General features: G+C 43.4%; 1 protein-coding gene across 1 annotated transcript in view; it reads right to left on the bottom strand.

The window, feature by feature from the left end:
- Positions 1-22,014, bottom strand: part of LOC139756561 (uncharacterized) — a 104,680-nt gene that overhangs the window by 26,212 nt on the left and 56,454 nt on the right. Inside the window, exon 2 of the mRNA XM_071676166.1 lies at positions 14,267-15,570. Within this exon, the coding sequence (XP_071532267.1) occupies positions 14,267-15,545 (1,279 nt within the window). The 5' untranslated portion in view covers positions 15,546-15,570. The remainder of the gene's footprint in view (positions 1-14,266; positions 15,571-22,014) is intronic.

Genomic DNA, 22,014 nt, shown 5'->3' with positions numbered 1-22,014 from the left:
AATATGAATACCACACAGCCTTAGTTCAACTCCAAAGAAGAAATTAAATAATCAGAACTACGAAAAATGATAACAATACATGGTGGCATCTCATTAGATTCTCATTATTCTAAAGGAAACATAAAAACACGAGTTAAATGACTGAAATTAAAGTAGCGTCCACCACCTACATGCTGATTAAGAGACAAAAGATCCTTCGAATATAATAAAAGGCTCGTCCTAACTACCTAACGACCGAACAACCACAGACACAACAACCTGGGAACCACAAGATGTAAATCAGTACTTGAGGTTCGAAACCTCAGCTTATCCTTGGGCGACACAAGCCAGGTTGGCGGGAAAGACCTCGGCGCCATCGTTAAAGTGGAAGAAAAGGGGAAAAAAAAATATATTGAAAAGCGGTGTTGGAGGAAGAGACCCCTCCCCATCACCTAGACCCCCCTCGAAGTGGAGGGCTCGTAAATCCTCCGCTTTGTCCCTTGAGACGACCATTCGCCCCCCTAAGACATTTTTCCCGCATGTATGGGAAACTATTCCATTACGGCACCACATGGTAACACTCGGGAGAACTGATGATAACCTTTAAAATGCCAGTAAAGTGTGAAGGGAGTGGAAGATGAAACAACCAACCAATCGTCGCGTTCCACAGCCAACATACACTGGTAACTGATAGTTAGTGATCACCTGTTAAATGTCAATACAACCGTCAGAATGGCATGTGAAACGTACACTCGAGTTTCTCTATATACACATCAATCGTTACGATGTACAACGTACAGTGAGTAAGTCGGTATAGAAATGGTCCTCACCTTAAGTATGTAACCAGTATGCAAATTAGGTCCAGTGTTATCAACGAGATTATATAATTACTACCCAATATCATATATTAGGATACATCTTTAAGAACAATCCACCATCTGGTAAAAAAACATTATATGCTCCAAAATCTAACCACAAAACAAACTTATGCTATATACATTCACTATAAGCGTAACTCCTTTGGCCAGAAAGGATTTACCTCTGCGCACTCCAGTAACAGATGGAGATCGGAAATCATCTGCCGTGATATAAAAAAAAAGAGGGGGGAAAAAAGTGGTTGAGGGAAATATCAATCATGCCCTTCTTCTCTCTACTGGTAATTGCCCTAGCCATCTGCAACGTCTCCGTCTGCTCCAAAGGGCGTCGGGAAGCCTAGCTGGCCATATTTGAGATCCCATCAACACTTGCTTAACTCTGCCAGCCTCGAGAATAAGCAAGATAACCAGCACGAAACATTCTCGAATATATATATATATATATATATATATTATTTATTATTTATTATACTTGCGCATTTCCCGCGTTTGCGAGGTAGCGCAAGAAACAGACAAAGAAATCCCCCACCCTATACACATGTATATACATAAGTCCACACACGAATATATACATACTACAAGCTTTCCATGGTTTACCAGACGCTTCAACATGCCTGCTTCAACCACTGACTAGCACGTCCCAAACCCGATATTTATTAATATATAAAATATGATTATATTATACATATATATATATATATATATATATATATATATATATATATATATATATATATTTTTTTTTTTTTTTTTTCATACTATTCGCCATTTCCCGCGATAGCGAGGTAGCGTTTTTTTTTTCCAAAAGAAAGGAACGATATATATATATTATATATATATATATATATATCCCCTATCCCTGGGGATAGGGGATTAAGAATACTTCCCACGTATTCCCTGCGTGTCGTAGAAGGCGACTAAAAGGGGAGGGAGCGGGGGGCTGGAAATCCTCCCCTCTCGTCTTTTTTTTTAAATTTTCCAAAAGAAGGAACAGAGGGGGCCAGGTGAGGATATTCCAAAAAAGGCCCAGTCCTCTGTTCTTAACGCTACCTCGCTAACGCGGGAAATGGCGAATAGTTTAAAAGAAAGAAAAAAAAAAAAATATATATATATATATATATATATATATATATATATATATATATATATATATATATATATATATATATATATATATATACTGTAGGCTAAGTCCAAATCCCATAAAATGATAAGTTTCTTAACGACTCCAGAACATACGATATTTATTCAATTATTATAAAAAATACGGAACTATGGTCAAGTTCACGTACACAAAAACTGTAGGTATTCCTACCGATACCAGACACCGAGAGGAGGATTCAACTTTTTACCGCAAGTGGCCCACCTCTGGCTTCACATTTTATCGCGGGAATCTCGTGTTAAAAAAGGATTTTCTATACGGACAAAAAAGATGTGAAAGTAGGACGCTCGTGCGTGTTGTCTGAAGCGATGATTATCAACAAAGAACGACTCTGAAATAACATTCATTTTTTTTTCTATGAATGCCTAAATGCGACAATTATAGTTACAAGTTAACTAAAAAAAAAAAGAAAAAAGCAAATGATACTGTAAGATGATTTACAGTCTACACTAACGAACAAACAAATTAAACCGGAAAGTATAAATAGATTCAAGTCTTTCAAATTTGCATACAATGAACAGCTGCAATATGGGGTATGCCTTCTATATAAACACTCTACACATATACATGACTGCTAGACGAGAAACAGGCGCCCAGTAAGACTGCATATGGTCTAAGAACTAACTATCTATGAATACCTGAGGATGATATTAAAAATATTTCGGCTGTTGGACATCTACAGCCCAACCAGCAAAACACACGTCCAGAATGCTTGAGAAATGGTGGCCTTGAAACATACATTTGAGGAATATAAAGGCACATGGCCTTGTATAAATGCATTTATTAACACAAATTATAAAGGCAGTTTCACTAATAAGCAATACAAAGGAATTCTATCCTGCAGAAGATTTCGAAAAGGATATTCTGTTTGGCTGTGTGTGTGTGTGTGTGTGTGTGTGTGTGTGTGTGTGTGTGTGTGTGTGTGTGTGTGTGTACAGAGAAATTACTGAACCACAATGAAGCAAAGTCGGGCCCTTCTTAAAAATACTGCGAAAGAACAAGATTAAGCAATTACCACCTTCCTAAGCACAACAAAAGAATTTCTAAAGGTAGTTTTGAAATGAGAACCGAACTCTGATACTCAAATCAGAGGAAACTGCCATCCTTCCTCCAAATACTTTCAAGTAACGTTTACATAAAGATCAAAACAAAGCGAAAATGAATACAAAAAACAAGGAACTCGACTTTCCTTATCCACCATGATTCCTTTACGCTAAGTTATACAGAGGCGTCGCCTTGCACCGTATGGAAGGACGCTTTCGACCTCAGACTCTTCGATCATTTTCATTCCACATATCCTACAATTTATCACCTTCAAATAAAGGAAGCCACTGAGCCTTACCCGCAGACGTTAAGCTCGTTAGGGGGCACCCAGGTAGAATTCTTGAGATGGTCTATGTTATTGAGAAAGTGCCTTCGAAGCCAGCCAGGTATCCCAGAGCTTGTTTTCTGTTACGTTCGGTGAGTGAAGAGGGAAAACGAACGGGGGTACTGGTAATTATTTTTTTTTTTCTATAAATATACATATATACCATCTTGTCATAGAATGGTGATCAAAGAGCATAACTTAATGCGCCTATGTGTTCAATGAACCGCTCAACCCAATTTTAATAAGCTAGGGTTTTGAAAGCCTTTACGAAATAAAAATGATTGGGAAAAAATGTAATATTTCAGAGGACATTTTTAAGGTAGATTAATTAACACAATTATCAATTAATATACGATCCTGCATCAGTTTATGATTACATGTCGCATTCTTTTATGAAAATCATACAAAAATAATAAAAAACATGCAATCTTATATTCTTAGCTTGCTGTATCCAAAAACGAGAAGAATAACATCAAGATGTCAAAAACGAACAATGGGACCATTTCTCACATCACTGTAAAAAAAAAAAACGAGAGGAAGTTTATGGGGAATGACAAGGACTCTAAGGGTCAACATACCCATTAATGGGTTGGTGAGGTATGGCTGGCTGGCTGCAGATTTAATTACTTCCGTTCCGGACATAGCTTAATAATCATATATGATATAATTTTTCCTGAGACTTACTTCTGCTCTCGAGTTACTGTCGTAACGTAGAGACAGACAGACAGACAGATACATACATATTTTGTGACACATATGTAACACCAGGGAAGGAAATACACAAAAAAGACAACATTGTTCCACGGAGCTTATTTCATCAGTAAGGTAATATTTAAAAGAAAGAATTAATCCACATTCATCATTCTTACAGATTTCTCAAGAATATTTCATACAAGACTGAAATAAACATTCATCTCCGCTTCATAATTGCAACAACAATTACCATAAATTTTCAAGGTCATGTAATTATACTAATATACGAAATTACCAATATCTACAGTTTTTACCCAATAATATTAAATCTGCAGCCCTGTATAGGGATAAGATAATAATATCCGGCAAATTTTTAGTCATAAATACCTCGAAATACGCCCAGCTCTTGGCACGCAGTAGAATTAAATTTTTGTAAACGCTAGGTTTTAAAACGACTGTATCTACTTCTTCCCTTGCCTATTTTAAGAAAGGTTATGCCGTCCAGAAGAGGACCATAAATGCGACGCCCTAAACGAAGCTTGAAAACAGGATACCTAAAACCCCTCTACCTTTTAACTAAACCTTACTCACTCACTGTCTCTCATAGATACAAATATATCATAACCCACCATCAATCATTTCATTTGTCTGTGTATCCGGGTGGGTAATGTTCCCGCCTCCTCACGCCTCAACGGCCAGTGATAAAACAACTCGTTGGCAGAAGTGTTACAACATCATGTACCACATTATATACAATGTATTCATCTGCTGGTAATGCCACGGTGCAAGACACGGACCAGCGGAACTTAAAACATCATCTTGCTCGGCTGTGCGTGGCAGGTATGGAAGTTTTCACTTTCCTCTGAGCCCCTTTTTGTGGTAATAATTACCTTTATTTTCTCTTTTTTCTCGTAGTCCATGAATGCGTTTACTGTACCTTAAAAGCTGCAGTGATAAGTGCTCAATGGCACCGGCAGTGATAGCTCCAGTTATGTGGGAGTCACTGCTACTGTTACTAGGATGTTAGAAAATACTTTGATGGTGCGTTGAGAGTTCGAATTAATTTTTTTTCCCTTTTTCTTTTGGGGAGGACTTTAAAGGGAATTATAATCGAAGTGTTGCTTCACAAGTCTCTCTCTCTCTCTCTCTCTCTCTCTCTCTCTCTCTCTCTCTCTCTCTCTCTCTCTCTCTCTCTCTCTTGGCGCTCAAAGTAAGGATCATTGTTGCCCAAAGAAGGAAAGTCGTTCACACAGAGGTGTCGGCGGAGTGAGCTTGGAACAAATATCTGGTGATCAGACGCTGCCAATTTGAGTCGCTGGTATCAGTCATCCCTGTAGCGTTAACAGAAATCGGTAATAACCTGGCTGGCGTTCCCTCCCTCATTATCATTGTGGTTATGCTACTGGTCATGAATACGGCCTGAGTCGTTTTCGCTATCATGATCTGGGCACCTGACATGGATGTGATCATCAACATCGTCCTGATATCAACTGTCGTGGTAACTTTTTCACTGCTCTCCTTAACATCGAAGTTGAGTTCGAAGGTGCGACCATCTCCGATGTGGTCACCATCGCTTAAAAGAGAATATATTTTTTTTTTTCCCGTCGTCCTGCACCACCTCCTGACGAGGACCCTCGCCGTTGGAAGTCCTCGTCATCCAAGCCCACCAGCTGAATCGTGGGCAAGGCAGAAATGACGGTCTGTGACGCTGAATAAGTGTTTGGCCCGATTCCATCCTAGGTGTTTGAGAACCAACACATCCTGTCATTCTTGACCCCAGTCACTAATGGGGCCAAGTGCAGCTAAATGACGCTACTGCATCCCAATGGATCTTTGTTCTTCTTCATGGAGGTCTTCACCCTCACTCCCAGCATCGCTCCATGTCCCTCCCTCAATTCAGGGAGCTCTCCAACCTCCCTCTCTCTCCACCAGGATAGTTTTCACTCTCCCTCCGCTAAATAGCTCTTCACCCCAACTCCCTCCACCAGGTAGACCACACCAACGAAACCCTTTCCCCATCGAGTGTGTCTTCGATCCTTTAACCCCATCACTAAGATCTTCGATTCCCTCTAACCCACACCACCGTCAATTATCGCTATTTGTACCACCTTCACACTGCCCTTCACGTTTCACAACACAACTTTTACCACATCTCCGGAGAAATGAGGAGGGCGAGCCTTCCGGCCCAATAAATGCCAATGTCAGGGCTCATGGTCAGAGGTCCAAACGAAAAGTCTCGTCAGAAAACTTGAGTCCACCACACCTTCGATACGTTAGAATCTCCCGTAGAGTCAGTGCTCATTTCTAGTTTATTCGTACATAGGTCTTATAATACCTGTAAGTAGACCTTACAATATTCGTAAGTCGATGAGTGGGACACGTATCTTGGGTATCTTACCAAGTACTCCTCAACACCTTTTGTGTATTCCTGTCCAAAGCTATTCGCCACTTCATGTCTCAGAAAAGTCGTTCGTAGACCCTAAAACATTCAATAGTATCTTCATCATTTTCGCTCACTTGGTTTTCTGTCACAAGAGCAACACAGAAAGACCTCCAGGGTTTAAGAATATTTGTATAACTGAAGTCTCATCTCAAGTCTGTCCTCAACTCTAGCGTCATAAGGACTCACGGAAACATCACGTATATATTCTAAAATATTCCTGAGAAAGCTTTAGGTTTATAGCTTGTGAGTCTGAAGGTTAAATTCCAATAAACTGTCCTAAAAACACTCAATAAAGGAAGTCGAAAGGCATAATACCCTCCTAACGCGAGTGTTAGTTAGGTACAAATTAACCACCACTGGTCTGAACGCTCCAGACAAACAGCAAGAGAAATACAAGTAACAGAGGAGCAGCAACAGAAGCAACAATTGCACCAGAATCACCATAAAACTGTTTCGTAAGCAACAACAGCAGCAAAAGTAAGATAACAGTTACCAAAGGAAGTAACACATGCAGAAATACACCCAACTGAACTAGTGATTAAAACGGATCAAATTCAGAAACAAACACAGTTCTGAAAGTAGCAGCAACAACAGGGACAGTTGTAGTAACAGTACTGACAACAACAGCTGTTGTGACAAGTACAACCACAACAGTGGCATGACGACAGTACGTTACAACAGTTGTAGTTTCATCAACAGTAGTGTGAATATCATACACAACGTACAGGCAACAGTAAGAACAGTAGCATATTCAACGTAAGAAATAACAGCTGCGAGCAGCAATAAGAGTGTAAACAACACCTTCAGCACAACCGACTTTCACCCTTACAGAGCTCTTCCGTCTATGCACTGCATCTTACCATTCCCTTCGTCGTCCATCAGTAAGCGAGACTCCGTCCCAGTAATATCTGTCTCGTTACCTGAATTACCAAGAGAAATCATCTGCATTGACGAAGACGTACCTGGGGAGCTCCACTGAGCACCTGTGTTTACATTACGACCTAAAACGGTTGGGCAGAAGTACTTTATATGCACAGACAGCGATGCTGCACATATGTAAATATAAACGAGTACTACTGAGGGACATAGTACACTTTAGCACACTTCTGGATACTTCCGGTGTACTCCCAAGCACGTTGGAATGTCTTAGTACACGTTCGTAGGTACTAAAGTACTTCCTTTATGAGTACTTTCATGTCCCCGGGTGACTTCGTCATCTGCAATTTTGTATCAAAGCGAAGCCTCCCGAAGGCACAATCACTGTGATCTACCCAACCCCTAACACCCCACAGGGCCCCGTCACGCTACGCCGTGAGGGCGAGGGAGTACCTTAATAATGCGGAGTGGCAGACCGTTACTTCAGCGTTGCCCTCAGCTGCTGGCGATGGTGGTGAGGGCCGATCCCCTCCCTCCCTCCCTCCCTCCCTCTCCCCGCATCTTGGGACTGGACGCCAACTTTCACTAGGGAATGAGCAATCTACCTGTCTGTCTCCGTCCAGGCGGGAGGCCCACAGGTGGAATTTTGTCTTTTATTTCCATCAACTAAGGTGTTGGTGGATCTGCATTGTACTGCTGTCAGTTGAATCTCGTCCCATCTACCAAAAGTCTACTCTCTACCAAAACTCTACTGCTCCTGAAGTTGGATATTATGGAAGAACATGAGAGAGTCAGACGACAGAAGTCCTCCTAATGGGCTATAACTAGGTTATCTGCTGAAGGAAAATATGTATATCCTAAATTCCTGAATATATTGAGACAGGGCGGTAAAGCAGAAGGTTCCTCACCATCAGCCGGCAGATGTAGTACATAACAATTACTCTGACATGAAAATTGACATACGAAAGAGTGAATGGAAAAAAAAAAAAAGAGGAAAATCCGATCTCATTGAATATGCCAGACATGGATCTCCCATCTACCGTCGCGTCCACACAAGGCAAACTTCCTCACCGTCTGAACAACCCAATACAGGAATGATTTCTTACGTACACAACTCCAGCAACCACCTCCCTCAAACTTCACCAGAATTCGCTTTCTACAGATAATCACCCTCGACTCTCCATCCTCTCTCTTTGGTTTTGCTAACGTCCAGGGACTACACTAACGCTGCAAACACATTCTGACAAAGGAATCAAGAATAACGACAGAGAGTTTCGTTGAAGAGTTCAATGTCACCTTTTACCAACACTACAAGGAAAAGAATACCAATAAAAACGACAAAATAAAGGACGATTCTGTAGATAAACTTTTACTGATGGGAAGACCCAACGAACCGTCAACCTCGAACCTCAATACCAGATGATTATCAACCACAAGATCAGACATGGTTGACATCGTCTCCAGACTCAATATGTGGTAATTACAGGCAGATGTTCGACAGGGCTTCTGACACCGCTACAAACGTCGTTACACACACACTTGGATTACTGTCTCATACGAACTCTTCTCTAAGGCAGCGGGAGAAAGATGTCACAAAAAGTTATCTTAAAATATATCGCTGTCCAGAGGTTCTCGTATTCTCCCTTCATTCGCTGTACGAAATGAGGAGTCGTCAAACAAGCAAACAAAAAAACAAGCTTCTAATTAAACAAAGACACATGTTATGAATAGTGCATGAACCGTAATGAAGAACAGATGAACGGAATAATATGAACAGCAAACACAAATTCAAAATGCTGTATAATAACGGAGAATGCTCATGAGATGGGGCCCCCTGAGCACAAAAAACTCACCGTACGGTACAAATAGGTAATAACTACACACACACACACACACACACACACACACACACACACGCTATACAGAAATATGACAGTAGAGAATGGACAAGAGGTGGTGCCACACGGGAGTAATATTCACTTCTCGTAAAGTAGAAGTAAGTAACTACTACACAAGGGAAAAGAAATCAAGATGCAAAGATACTTAATAAAGTTGACAGAATTATCAAGACCACCGTTTTGGCCTACAAGCCCTTTCTCTATTCACAATTTCTATTCCAGTCTCCTCTAATAAACACTTCCCCAAAGCCACGTCAAGCACCTAACGTGAGAACTTTCCAGCACTGTTTATGGGTCCTTTGAGAAAATCTTCCATCACAACGAAGGAACAATTGCACGACAACCGTCACATGGAATACAGTATAAGTTCCAAGAAGCTTTCCATGACAGCAGGAAAGTCAGAGATACACATCAAACTCCGGTGGAGGGGCTTTACAAAGAGTGAAACCCTGTAGCAATTCCAGCCAAAGTTTCGGAAATCATATCCACATATTCCAGCAAGCTAAACATATAACAATCATATCCACATATTCCAGCAAGCTAAACATAACAATCATATCCACATATTCCAGCAAGCTAAACATATAACGATCATATCCACATATTCCAGCAAGCTAAACATATAACAATCATATCCACATATTCCAGCAAGCTAAACATATAACAATCATATCCACATATTCCAGCAAGCTAAACATATAACAATCATATCCACATATTCCAGCAAGCTAAACATATAACAATCATATCCACATATTCCAGCAAGCTAAACATATAACAGAGATATTTCCTAAGCCTTAAAGACTTTCAAAAAAAAGAAAACGATCAGGAACCTTCCAGTTGCTTCTGCAGAAACGATTATAAAAAATAAATCCCTTATACCGGTAGCAGAAAGCTTCCAGCAAACTCTCCTGCATAACCAAAAAAGGACATTTTCTGACAATCCTTCCAGCCTTAGTCAAGGCCTTCTAAGAACACCCACGCAGCTCTTACTGGAAGACTTCTGGTGCAAACCCGGGAGCCGTGACGAAAGTCTACTAATGAGAGAGCGAATTACATGGAGGCGAAGACATGGCTGTTCCAGATGAAGATGGAAAACGAGGGATGTAGTTGTTGGTTTGTTAGAATGACGAAGGGAAAATGGGAAGAGCAGCTGGAGGAGGAAAGAGGGCTCAAACGTAAAGGGGGAAGAGGAGGAGGAGGGTGGTGCTGAAAGAGAGAGGGGAAGCGAAAAAAGGACTGAAGAATAGGAAAGAATGAACAAGATAAATATGAGGCAGAAAATGATAACAATAAATGTAACAAAGGAGAACACGAGATGAGAGAAACGATATGAATAAATGTAACAAGTATAGGAGAAAACGAGGTGAGAGACAGGAAAAAAAAACATGGAAATCTAGAAAAGGATGTAACCAGAAATGAGGCAAAATCAAAGCACTCACACCTCATTGTGAGTGGAAGACACGGGTTAAGTGAGGCACTTATGTCACTTGACACACGTGGACTCATAACACTCAGGACCTTACTTAAGACGGGCACACGCACTCTTTCAACGATACAGGACACGGACGCACTCTTACCATCACACGACGCGGACGCACTCTTACCAACACGACGCGGACGCACTTTTCAACCGTCGAAAGGAGAACTGACCGGTTAAGTCCAGCGTCTTACACTAGTGGCAACACTGGTCGTCATTCCCCCAAAGGGAGGATAAACAGCGAGGTCGGGTGAGGGGCCACCTCTTTAAATATTTCTGGTTCAATGACTACACAGCAATCAATACCTATTAAATTCACAATTAAACATAGAGTTGGCAGTCTGATTTTCGCTCTCAAAACGGAATACAAACCGCCCAAATATATTGTAGTTGAAAATCATTCGTCTGATTCTCGTTTTGAATAAATGCTCCTCTGGATTTTCCAGAGAGCAAGGTTTTTTTTTGCAACACCAACTGAAACCTTTGAAAAATAGCGTATATAACGATATTTTTTTTTCAGGAATCACAATTCAACTTAAGTGAAAAATGACATTAAATTTCACTCAAATATTTCATTGCTCATTTACGGGCCACATTCTTCGTCTTCGATTACAAAGGAATTAAACATCACTTACAAGACAGACGATGACTTTGTCTTCTCTTCATGAAAGGTAAGTAGTAACACTGTAGGTGCTGAAGTGAACTGTACCATAAATACCTTGCATCACACTATGTACATATAAACAACTATCAACAAACAAACAAGGATACTTTCAATACTTATTAAACTGTTGACCATTATTCAAATCTCCAGAGCCAAATTAAGATATTCTTCCATAACACTGCTGGTTCTGTTTCTGTGGGTTTAATCTGGCAGGAATGGCGATTTCCCAAGTCACGACCAGCCCATGTCTGGAAGATGAACTTGCCAATCAAGACGTTTGTCTTGGTTCGAAATGGCGGCTCGACACGAAGGCAGGAGGGCACCGTGGCTCATAGTAACTGAATGGCTTAGGCCGGAATATCCTAACTGGCGTATCATTTAAGATTATTGTTCAATCTCCAGCGAGAGCTGATTCGTCAGTTTTCTGTTTTCAGGTTCATAATTACACATCTTTGTGTGAATCTTTAATTACTAGCAATTTTCTGGGAGTTAGTTCTACACCACTGCGTACCCATCTATTAGCTGAAATGAGAATCTGCTTTCCAGCACTTGATTGCTAAGATAAAGGAGCAATTGGTGGTGAGATATCTGCGAGTTTAAAACGGCTCCATATCATGCTAGTCCAAGATAAAACCACACCAAAAGACGATGATAAGAAATTACAACTATCCATTCTAAAGACGTTGGGATGAAATCAAAGATATGGAACAGAAAATGGTACAGAAATACTACAAAGAAGAGGGAGAATAGATGTCGAAGGAGATAGCAAGGTCAAGAAAGGTAACAACATTGTAATAAGTAATCAATGACTTACAATGACCACACAAACGCAATAAGAATTCAATGACTTTTAACGATCGCACAAACGTGAAAATTATTCAGAGGAAAGGGTAGAACGCACCACCCAGAAACACATTCTTGAGGCTAATTCAGAAATGAACGAGATAAAGCTTTAAGAAGATAAGGCTTGCAGAAAAATTTAAAAGAAAGAAGAAAAGAAGTGAGAAAAGATTAAGAAGGTAGAATAGCTGGTCATTACGGCAATCTGATTTGTCGAAACTGACAGATTCTAGGAAGAGAAGGTTAAGAATATCACTTTTGCTATACTGTTCCTGAAGACCAAAAAATAAATCTCAAATATTAAATTTCACACGACCTTTTCTCTCCTGATTAATACTGGACTAAAATGGCTGGACTTACTGTCTAGAACGGAACATACATTGTAGATTATCTGGGGGAAAACATAATAGCTATAATATTCTTCAGAGTACATTCTAAAATAGGTTTGTCGCGATGATTATAGGTACATGGGATGGCCAGATAACAGGAGACCAGTTGGTCCATAACGGGGTTATCTAGGAAGCGAAGTAGTGAAAAAACGGATGCAAGCACAGGTACTGTTACTGTGGTTCTAAAAATTAAAAGATGAAGATTCTGTGAGGGTTTTCAAATGAGTTTTAGCCCTCTGCTTCATATCATAAGTCTAAACTAATTATCATCCTACACTGAGAAAAGAAGTCACTGCCTCTACTCTTTACTGCAGTTTTTGACGTTCTTTCTCTTAGACAGAAATTAGAACCTTCAGAATGTTAAAGCTAATTAGAGATTTAAGGTACCGTAGGATACTTAATATATATAAAAGAGAGTCATTCAAGTTTCATACGCTTATCTTGAAGAGTTTTTCTTTACCAGTAATCCTCGAACCACAGACCGCCGGGACCCGAGGCAGGATCATAACCATCCAGTACAGAAGCTATAAGAACGGAACAACATCTAACGGTTTTTCTTTCTCAGGGGCGGTCTTTGGTAACTCCGTTCGCTGGACCCAGGACCAGTCAAGATAGCATCAAAAAAGACCTAGGTATCTGACATTCGAGGAGTCAGTAAAGACAGTACCAAAATATGATTCAGATAACTGGACAGTAATGTGTCTGCAACACTGTCTCGGAGGAAGTTCATAATAAAGATGATTTCCTTCTAAGAATGAACTCCTGGAGAATTCGTGGGATCCTGGCGATGAAACTGCACCAAATGAGTCACAGGACAACGTAAGCAACATGAAGTTATCCTCCAGGATAACAAAGGTCGTATTGTACATCTGGCAAATACATCCCTGAGAAGCAGGTCTTGCTAGACCTCATAAGGTGGTGAGGGAGACAACGGGACTGAATGAAGATGGAAAACGTGCAAAACATACTAGAGCTTAAACAAACTCGAATGATAACTGTCAGTCAACCGACCTCAAGATGTATATGTCATAAGGTGAATGTTACTGGATTCTCACGAACAGTTCTTCCTCGACAGAACACTTCAGTCACAGCATCGATGTCAAGTTCGTGGGAAAAAGGAGAGCGACAGACAAGACACAGGTGTGCAAAATGCTAGACACAAGTATGCAAAGAACACTCTTAAGGAAGCTAAATTGGTCTCCATGTTACATGCCAAGATAACAAAAAGTAATAAAATACTTTGTTGAATTGAGTTTCAAGTAATATGATTCTCTGTTGAACTGAATTTAAACAACTGAAATTTGAATTCAACACACTGTTAATTTATATTTTCTGAATCAAAACCATACCATGCATAAAGAAAATATTTATACTCATGAGTTTTCATTTCCAAATGTACTTTTCAGTACATGAATTAATCATTAACGTTCAAGTCAAGAGCTGAATGGTGTCAAGGGTGCAGTGAAGATGAGGGTGTAGTGACGATATGGTTTAGTGATGACGGTGTTGTGATGGCATTTGACCTGACCAATAAAGCTCAGGTCAAAAGGAAGCACAAGAGACGAAATATCGGACAAGACAGGCGGCGAAACACTGACCTTTCTTTGTGAAGTTGGGAAACCGCCAGCCTTTCTTTTCCATCTTCTCCCGGACGCCTCCGAGCCTCTCCTTGAAGCCTTTACCACGTCCTCCTGACGGCCTCCGCAAGAGGGCATCCTTGAGATCCAGCGATTCGCACTTCACCAGCCGACCCTTGTTGCTCTTAGGCGACTCGTCAGCATTGTCTTTCTGAGCGGGGTTACCCTGGGATGGGCGCCTGAGAGCGGTGTAGTCGTGGGTGACGGGAGTGCGCGGCCGCGAGACGTAGCTGAGCGGGTTGGGCTCACAGGAGGAGTCCGAAGCAGAGACGGTAAGTCCGGAGTCTGGCGAGGCGGTACCATCGTGGCCAGAGGGTCTGATGAGAGTCTCCACATCGAGGTTCAAGGCGGACAGGACTCGGCGATGACCAGCCCGAACTCGTTCGTACTCGTCCATGACTTCTTCAACGAGCGAGCGACGTGACCACGTGCCCCGCCAGTTCTCCGGGATCTCCTCATAGATGTTTTCCGACGCTAGAGATCCCCCGTAGTTATCGCAGTCGTCCATGGCGGCTTCGGCGCGTATGACGTCAGCCGGGGATAAGATCCCTTCGCCGGCGTAGGAGTACACCCCATCTTCTTCCACGTGATGTTGATGATGCTGATGCTGGTGTAGCCGCTGCCGGATGTGGAGCGGGTTCTTGGCAGAGAAGGGTTCCGTGTGTTCCGGCGGATCCCGGGAACCCATGACCACGAAACACGTGCCATCCTCCTGCTGCGTGGTTCCTACGCGAGGGTTGTGCGGACATGGGGTGTCCGGAGAATGTGGTCTTAAGAAGCACGGGTCCTCGTCCCACCGTCCTGCAGGCTGTGGCAGCGGCGGCGGGGGAGGAGGAGGAGGAGGAGGAGGCGGTGGAGGATCTCCGCGAAGACCCAGCTGAGGAAGGGACTGGTGACCATGCGGGTGGTAGTGGAGACGACGGGGCGGGATGGGAGGGTATGGGGGGTAGGTGTGGTGGTGATGGTGGTGGTGGTGGTGGTGATGGTGGCTCATGCGAGGGATCCCCGCTCTCCAGTAACCCGAACCTTGCGGAAGCGACAGCGGGCCGGAGAATGGCCCAGTGACCATGCCCAGGAACGGCCCGGCCGAGACGGGCCCTGTGGTGAGCCGGGGCGGCCCGCCGTGGCCGTACTGGTGGACATGGCGGGTGTGGCCGGGGTAAGCAGGTCGTGGTCTGGGCGGGGGCGAGGCATAGCGAGCAGAGTAGATTGTAAGCTCGCTCCCCGACCCGCCATCCATCACGGCCGCACCTCCAACATCGTACCTGCCGAAGATAATGCATGAATTACATTTGAGCAGCAAGAAAGAAAGTCATTTGTGATCATCTTGAGGGTCAGGTCAAAGGCCATCTTCACTACACCTACACCTTCATTACAATCGCATCTTCACTACGAAACTTATTCACGAAAGCCTCATCTTCATCATGCAACATATTCACTACAGCCTCAACACCACTTGCCTTCTCTGACCTGACTCTAAAGGTCCGGTAAAAAGCCATTTCCACTTCGCCCTCAATTTCATCACATCCTCATCCTTACTACACTCGTCACCATTCGCCTTTAACGTGAACCTTATGGGTCTGAGCAAAGGTCATCTTCACTACACCTTCGTCTTTATTACACCCTCGACACCACTGGCCTTTGACCTGACCCTAACAGGCTTCTGGCCTGACCTATACGTGTCACGTCAAAGACCATCTTCACTATGTCCTCATCTTCACTACATCCTCAACATATTAATGTGACCTGCTTACTGAAGTCTCAATAATCAACCTTTCTCCTAATGTGAATTGCCTAATCATATCAACTTGTCACCCTCTTATGCCGATGCATTGTACCCACTATACACTACACGCTTGCCTCCACTTTCCCCCCTTGCTATGTTTCCTTCACACACACACTATCACGAAAACCCTTTCCCAATATGTCTTTGTCCCCCTTGCTATGTTTCCTTCACACACACACTATCACGAAAACCCTTTCCCAATATGTCTTTGGACAAATAAGTTCATCTTAATCATCATTCTTTTTTAGCGATTCCTTTCAACCTACTATCATTACTTCACCTAACTTTAATCTTATTACTTCATTTCCTCTGCAGGTTCCTTCCCTTCAAATATACTCCAGGTGTTCCTCTGACTAGCAGGAAGTGTACAGCAACCAGCACACGAGCTCACGCCCTATACAAACTCGAGGAACCAACAACACACACCAACTCTTTACACCCACGGTATACTTACACACTCCTGATAACTACGTCCAAAAACCTAATTACACAGCTACGAACTAACAGCCTAAGATCTGAAGACATAGACCAAAAAAAAAAAAAAAGAAAAAAAAATCAAACCAGGCTTTGAAAGCACCTCTGGTAATTACATCCAAGATCTGATTACACACCTGAGAACCACACCCAAAGACTGATGATAACAATAAAGAGAGAGACCAACACCCAAGAAATGTAATTACGCCCCTGTGAATTACGCCTCCTAACTACCTCAGACTACAAAATGTGGAACGACTGAAACGTCTTGGAATGATTGGGAAACGAGAACTGAAATAACCATGCCAAGTTATGGGCGTCGCGTCGTCACTCGAGTCCTCTTCCTCTCCTGGTGTTGGGCGTCTCGCCCTCCCCCCCCTCATGGCGTTACACAGACCCTACCGCCACGCCCCCGCTAGTCTGAATCCGTAGGTGTTGCAAGAGGGCGGTGCCTCCCTTTCTCCCCCCCAGCAGTAGCACCACGCCCCTGTGATCTTACTTTGCCTACTCAGTAATTAAATCCTCCCGTTACAAGACATGTACAGCTATACTGAGCTGCTTTATTTACTGTATTACTATGAAAAACAGTAGGAATGCTCTATATATGATTCCTGCCTCAGCCTGTAATGGTTGCAGATCAAACACATACACTGTTAATCTATAATATCAACAGATTCACAAGAGAGAGAGAGAGAGAGAGAGAGAGGGGGGATCGTGTTCTTCATCTCCACCACTGCCCTAGATACGTCTCTCGTGTCTCACCGTCGCTGTCACCACTAGACACCACAGACCTGGTCCCCTGCTAAGCTTCTTACTCTTGTCCTGTGTTGCATCAGCTCCTCCCATCTCCATAATCCCTTCCCTTCCATCGTCCTCTACCTCGCCTCAGTCCTCCTGCCCTCCTTGATCGAAAGGATCTTATCCTAAACCACAAAGAATTTGCTTGGAGGCAGGGAAGAGATGAAAGGGGTTGTGTGTTAATGAGGGAGTAAGGTAGACGGAGCGGATCTGAGGGAGGATTAAATTCCTGGTAGCAGGGAAAGACTTAGTGGTACTTATAAAAACGACAGATCAAGACAAACGTGTTTCTATTTCTGGTAAGGAAGATCTAAATCCAGGTACAGTCCCTCTCCCTCTGATGGCATCTGCCCGAGTGAAAAGACATGTATACAAAATAAGGCTCACACACACACACACACACACACACACACAAAAGAAAGGTCCGCAAAATGCGAAGCTTCCTCCACGTATGAACAAAGAGGTAATCACACACACACACACACACACACACACACAAAGTAATGCCCACAAAATGCAAAGCTTCCTCCACGTATGAACAAAGAGGCACACACACACACACACACACACACACACACACACACACACAAGTACAACTCTCCAGTGGTGGTGACTCACGCCCCTGGACCATCGGGTCTTGCTTCATCCACATCAAGGACGCAGGTGTGGCCAGACACTCCTTCCAAGGTACACCTTCGAGAGGCCACAAATGTACCACGTTAAGACGTTTATAAACCTTTAAAACAATGGATGAACGTTCACAGGAAATTCCTGGTAAGCCAGGCTACAGCAGGAGGAAGTGTGGGGAGAGTGGTGAGAGTGGTGAGAGTGGTGTGTGGGAGAAGAGGGGGTAGTGACCTCACCCGTCAGTAGGTCACTAGGATCTGGGAGGGTTCTGTCCTGGTGCCCCAGGCGAACACTCCCGGTTCCCAAAGCGGAACTTGACCCATTTACCTCCGACCTGAGAACCTCAGCTGATCCCTCACTCTCCTGTGGCTAAATCTGGTTCCCCCCACCCCCAGCCTCTCTCACACACACACACACACACACACACACACACTCGATCTCCACAACACATATCTGCCCGCGACTGTATCTTACGTGCAAACATCTATGTTTCCGTCACTTTTACCTGCCGAACATTTCCGACATTCGAAGCTACCTGCTTCGAGCACTTCCCTTCTGGTGAATACCCAGAACATCATGAGTGAAATTCATTTTCTCTTGGATCAACAGCAGAGCCCTTCCTGTCTCTTCATACGAGATTTATAATAGGAATTCTGAGTTTCCCTTACGTTCTACATACAGAACTGCGAACAATGGCAGAGTTGCTGAAACACCTGAGGTCATATCACGGGGGATCGGCCAGGAACACGTTCCAGACAGAGAGGATTACGCAACGATGAGATGAATCATGGATGGAGCCTCCGAGCGGTCGGTCGGTCTGTCTGTCTGTCTGTCTGACCTCTTTTACTGGGAAGTTGAGGAAAGTCACAAAGGAACTTGAGATGTTAAGGTGGGGTGGTGGTTCCTGACATGAGGAGGTGGTGGTGGTAATGGCTTGGGGATGGTGGAAGACGAGTGGTGGCGGTGATGGTGGGAACTGATGCTAGTGATTGGAGATGATTAAGATGGCAGCAATGGCTGGCCGTTGTGGTTAATGGGAGGTTAGCTGGTGATCCCCAGTGATGGTGATCAATGGTGGTGATACTCTTGCTGTTGGCGGAAACATCACCAACATTAAATACCACCATCACCGCCACCACCAACAACAAAAAACCGCCAACACAATAACCTCGCGGCTCTTGCATCGAACATCAAAATACCAAGAAGTTCGAAGTCTCACTTCATGGTGGAGTTTTAAACTTTCTCACAGACAATTCACGGAATCCTGTACTCTGAACACGATTAACAGGCGGGGAGACTTACCGCGCAAGTGATCAACGGGGGAGACACACACACACACACACACACACACACACACACACCAGAAACGATACAGATTAAAAAAACCTTCCCACATCGTTCTCCCTTCACACATTAATCTCATGATTACAACGGGCCTTCCGTGTCCCACAGAGATCACAATATCTCCCCCCGCCACCCTTCCCATGCTAATCAAATGATTACGACAGACGGTTCCTTCCTCACTAAAGCAATCAGTATCATCGCCCCCTCCGGCTCAGCAGAAGCATTACTCAAACAGAAAAGGCCAATCAAGATGCCGTGTATCGCACACAATGCAAATGTTTATTCGAACTCAAAGGGCATGACTGGGGAACGGTATATGACTGATCAGAAGAAATTGCTGAGCCTGACGAGAGAGGAGAGGAAAGGAGAGTAAACACAAGGTTCCCCGCTTATGTTGTTAGATGAATTATTGCTGTTGCTCTCCGCAGTCACGCACCTTCCACTCTGTCGATCCGAAGTTCATCTGGGACTGACCTTAACCAAACGCAAAGTTTTCTTTTAAATGTTTCAAAGTTGGTTTCATGTACGTTTCTCTTAGTTCTCCTCCTGCAGGATATAATCCTCCCCATTAATTTTTGCCGACAAGCTCGTATGTTTTTTGTATATTTTTTTTTTCTGTCATATTTCAAGAACATTAGTCACTGTGTGTCTAATTCTAGAGCATTACTGTGTCTCCCTTAATGTGATGCACTCAGGTCTAACATATTGTTCTTGATGCCCTGAATTTGCTGTCATGCATACATTATCATTTACCTTTCCGTTCTTTTCGAAGCAGTAAAGATCCCAGTTCTTTATACCACTCACAACAGCACTTATGTTCCAGACCGTCAACTTCGCTTGACGATGTTAATGAATTCTCTCTAAACCTCTTTATTTCCATTAGCCTGCCTAGTGACCGTACAACACAGCAAAGTTCAACGCGGCTTCTTTTTTTTTCCTCTGCAAACATTAAATATTTCATCATTACGTTTCACTTATTGTGAAAGTTCTTATTATCATAACCAATCACCATATGGCTCGAGAGCAGAATTCTATCAAATGCTCTTCGTGAAATTTTAAGATTCTTATTAATAACGATTCCAACGTACGTACGTATGTATGTATCTGACATTTTCTTCTCTCTCTCTCTCTCTCTCTCTCTCTCTCTCTCTCTCTCTCTCTCTCTCTCTCCTACTGAGCCTGTGCAGGAAGACGCCAATTTAGCGTAAATCATTTGATAACAAATTTGCTCAAGTTTCTCTTCACTGGATTCCATCAGGTTTTCCTCTGCTCATCTGTCGATCACGTCCGGAAACTTTTTATTTACAGTTTTTCTTCGTTTTTTTTTTTTTTTCTTCTCCCAACCCCTTATCGTTGAACCTCTCGTGTCATCTGCAAAACGTCTGAAGTCATCCTCCTCCTCTGCAACACTGTCTCTGTTTGAAATCTTTACTTACAAATGGTACCAAGAGAGAGAGAGAGAGAGAGAGAGAGAGAGAGAGAGAGAGAGAGAGAGAGAGAGAGAGAGAGAGAGAATCCCACGCCTGCCATAGCTACTTCCTCTCTCTCTCTGTCTCTCTCTCTCTCGGGCCAAGGACACCTCCTCAGTATAGATGGAAAGTCCCCTTGGGACTCTCTTTGTGTTGAGGGGGGAAAGGAGGAGGGGAGAGGAGGGGCTGGTATCCTACAATGGATCTTCCCTCCACCCCCACCTCCCTCCCTAGGACTCTCCTTGTGTAGGTGGAGGTCAGGTATCCTACGGAGGAGTTTGGGGGGGAACAGGGAGGCGAAATATACATAAACACACAGGCAATAACGATGGAGTGAACTCGAGTGTGCCCCTCACACAGACTGGTAACTACACAGGGCACAACACAGACTGGTAGCTACTACACAGGGCACAACACAGACTGGTAGCTACACAGGGCACAACACAGACTGGTAGCTACACAGGGAACAACACAGACTGGTAGCTACACAGGGCACAACACAGACTGGTAGCTACACAGGGCACAACACAGACTGGTAGCTACACATGGCACAACACAGACTGGTAGCTACACAGGGCACAACACATATGATCCTACGTTGGCTGGATAAGAAACTGTGCAGAGGGAGAAGCAAGCAGCCAGGCTACTGAAGGGAGGGCTTGCAAAAACCTGTCGCCTCCACCGTCACTGCCAACTGTGTCAGGAGGATCGAGCACCATTTATAAGGCAAAGGGAGGGAGGTGGGGAAGGAAGGGCGGTATCGGGGGGAAGGAGAGGTGGTTAACGGAGGAGGTGGGAGTGGGGTACTGAGGGAGGGGTGGGTGGTGTGTCACAGGCCTCCAGTCATCCATCCATACACAATGGTCATACACCGATATTCGCCACAGTAACTCACCGATACACGCGAAGAATAATTTATGGTTCACTTTAGCCAATAACCTTCCAAAACACACGGTCATATTCTCTCTCTCTCTCTCTCTCAGTCGTCCCTGGGTATATAAGTAAGACGCTTACTACACGTAACCAAGTAAACTTATCTAAAAACACACTCTGCAGTACAGCTTTTCTTCGTATAATGACAGACACCATAACTCCGTACACTAATTTCTATATCTCGAGTGGGTCTTCCCCCTTCCTAACCCTCCTCCTCCCTGTACAGTCACCAGCCCTCTAACAAACCCCTCTTCCCATAGCCTTCAAATCCCAAAAAC

This window comes from Panulirus ornatus, chromosome 22 (genome assembly GCF_036320965.1).
Source record: "Panulirus ornatus isolate Po-2019 chromosome 22, ASM3632096v1, whole genome shotgun sequence".
NCBI lineage: Eukaryota > Metazoa > Arthropoda > Malacostraca > Decapoda > Palinuridae > Panulirus > Panulirus ornatus.
The sequence above is the reverse complement of the archived record's forward strand: the minus strand, read 5'-3'. Positions and strand labels throughout refer to the sequence as shown.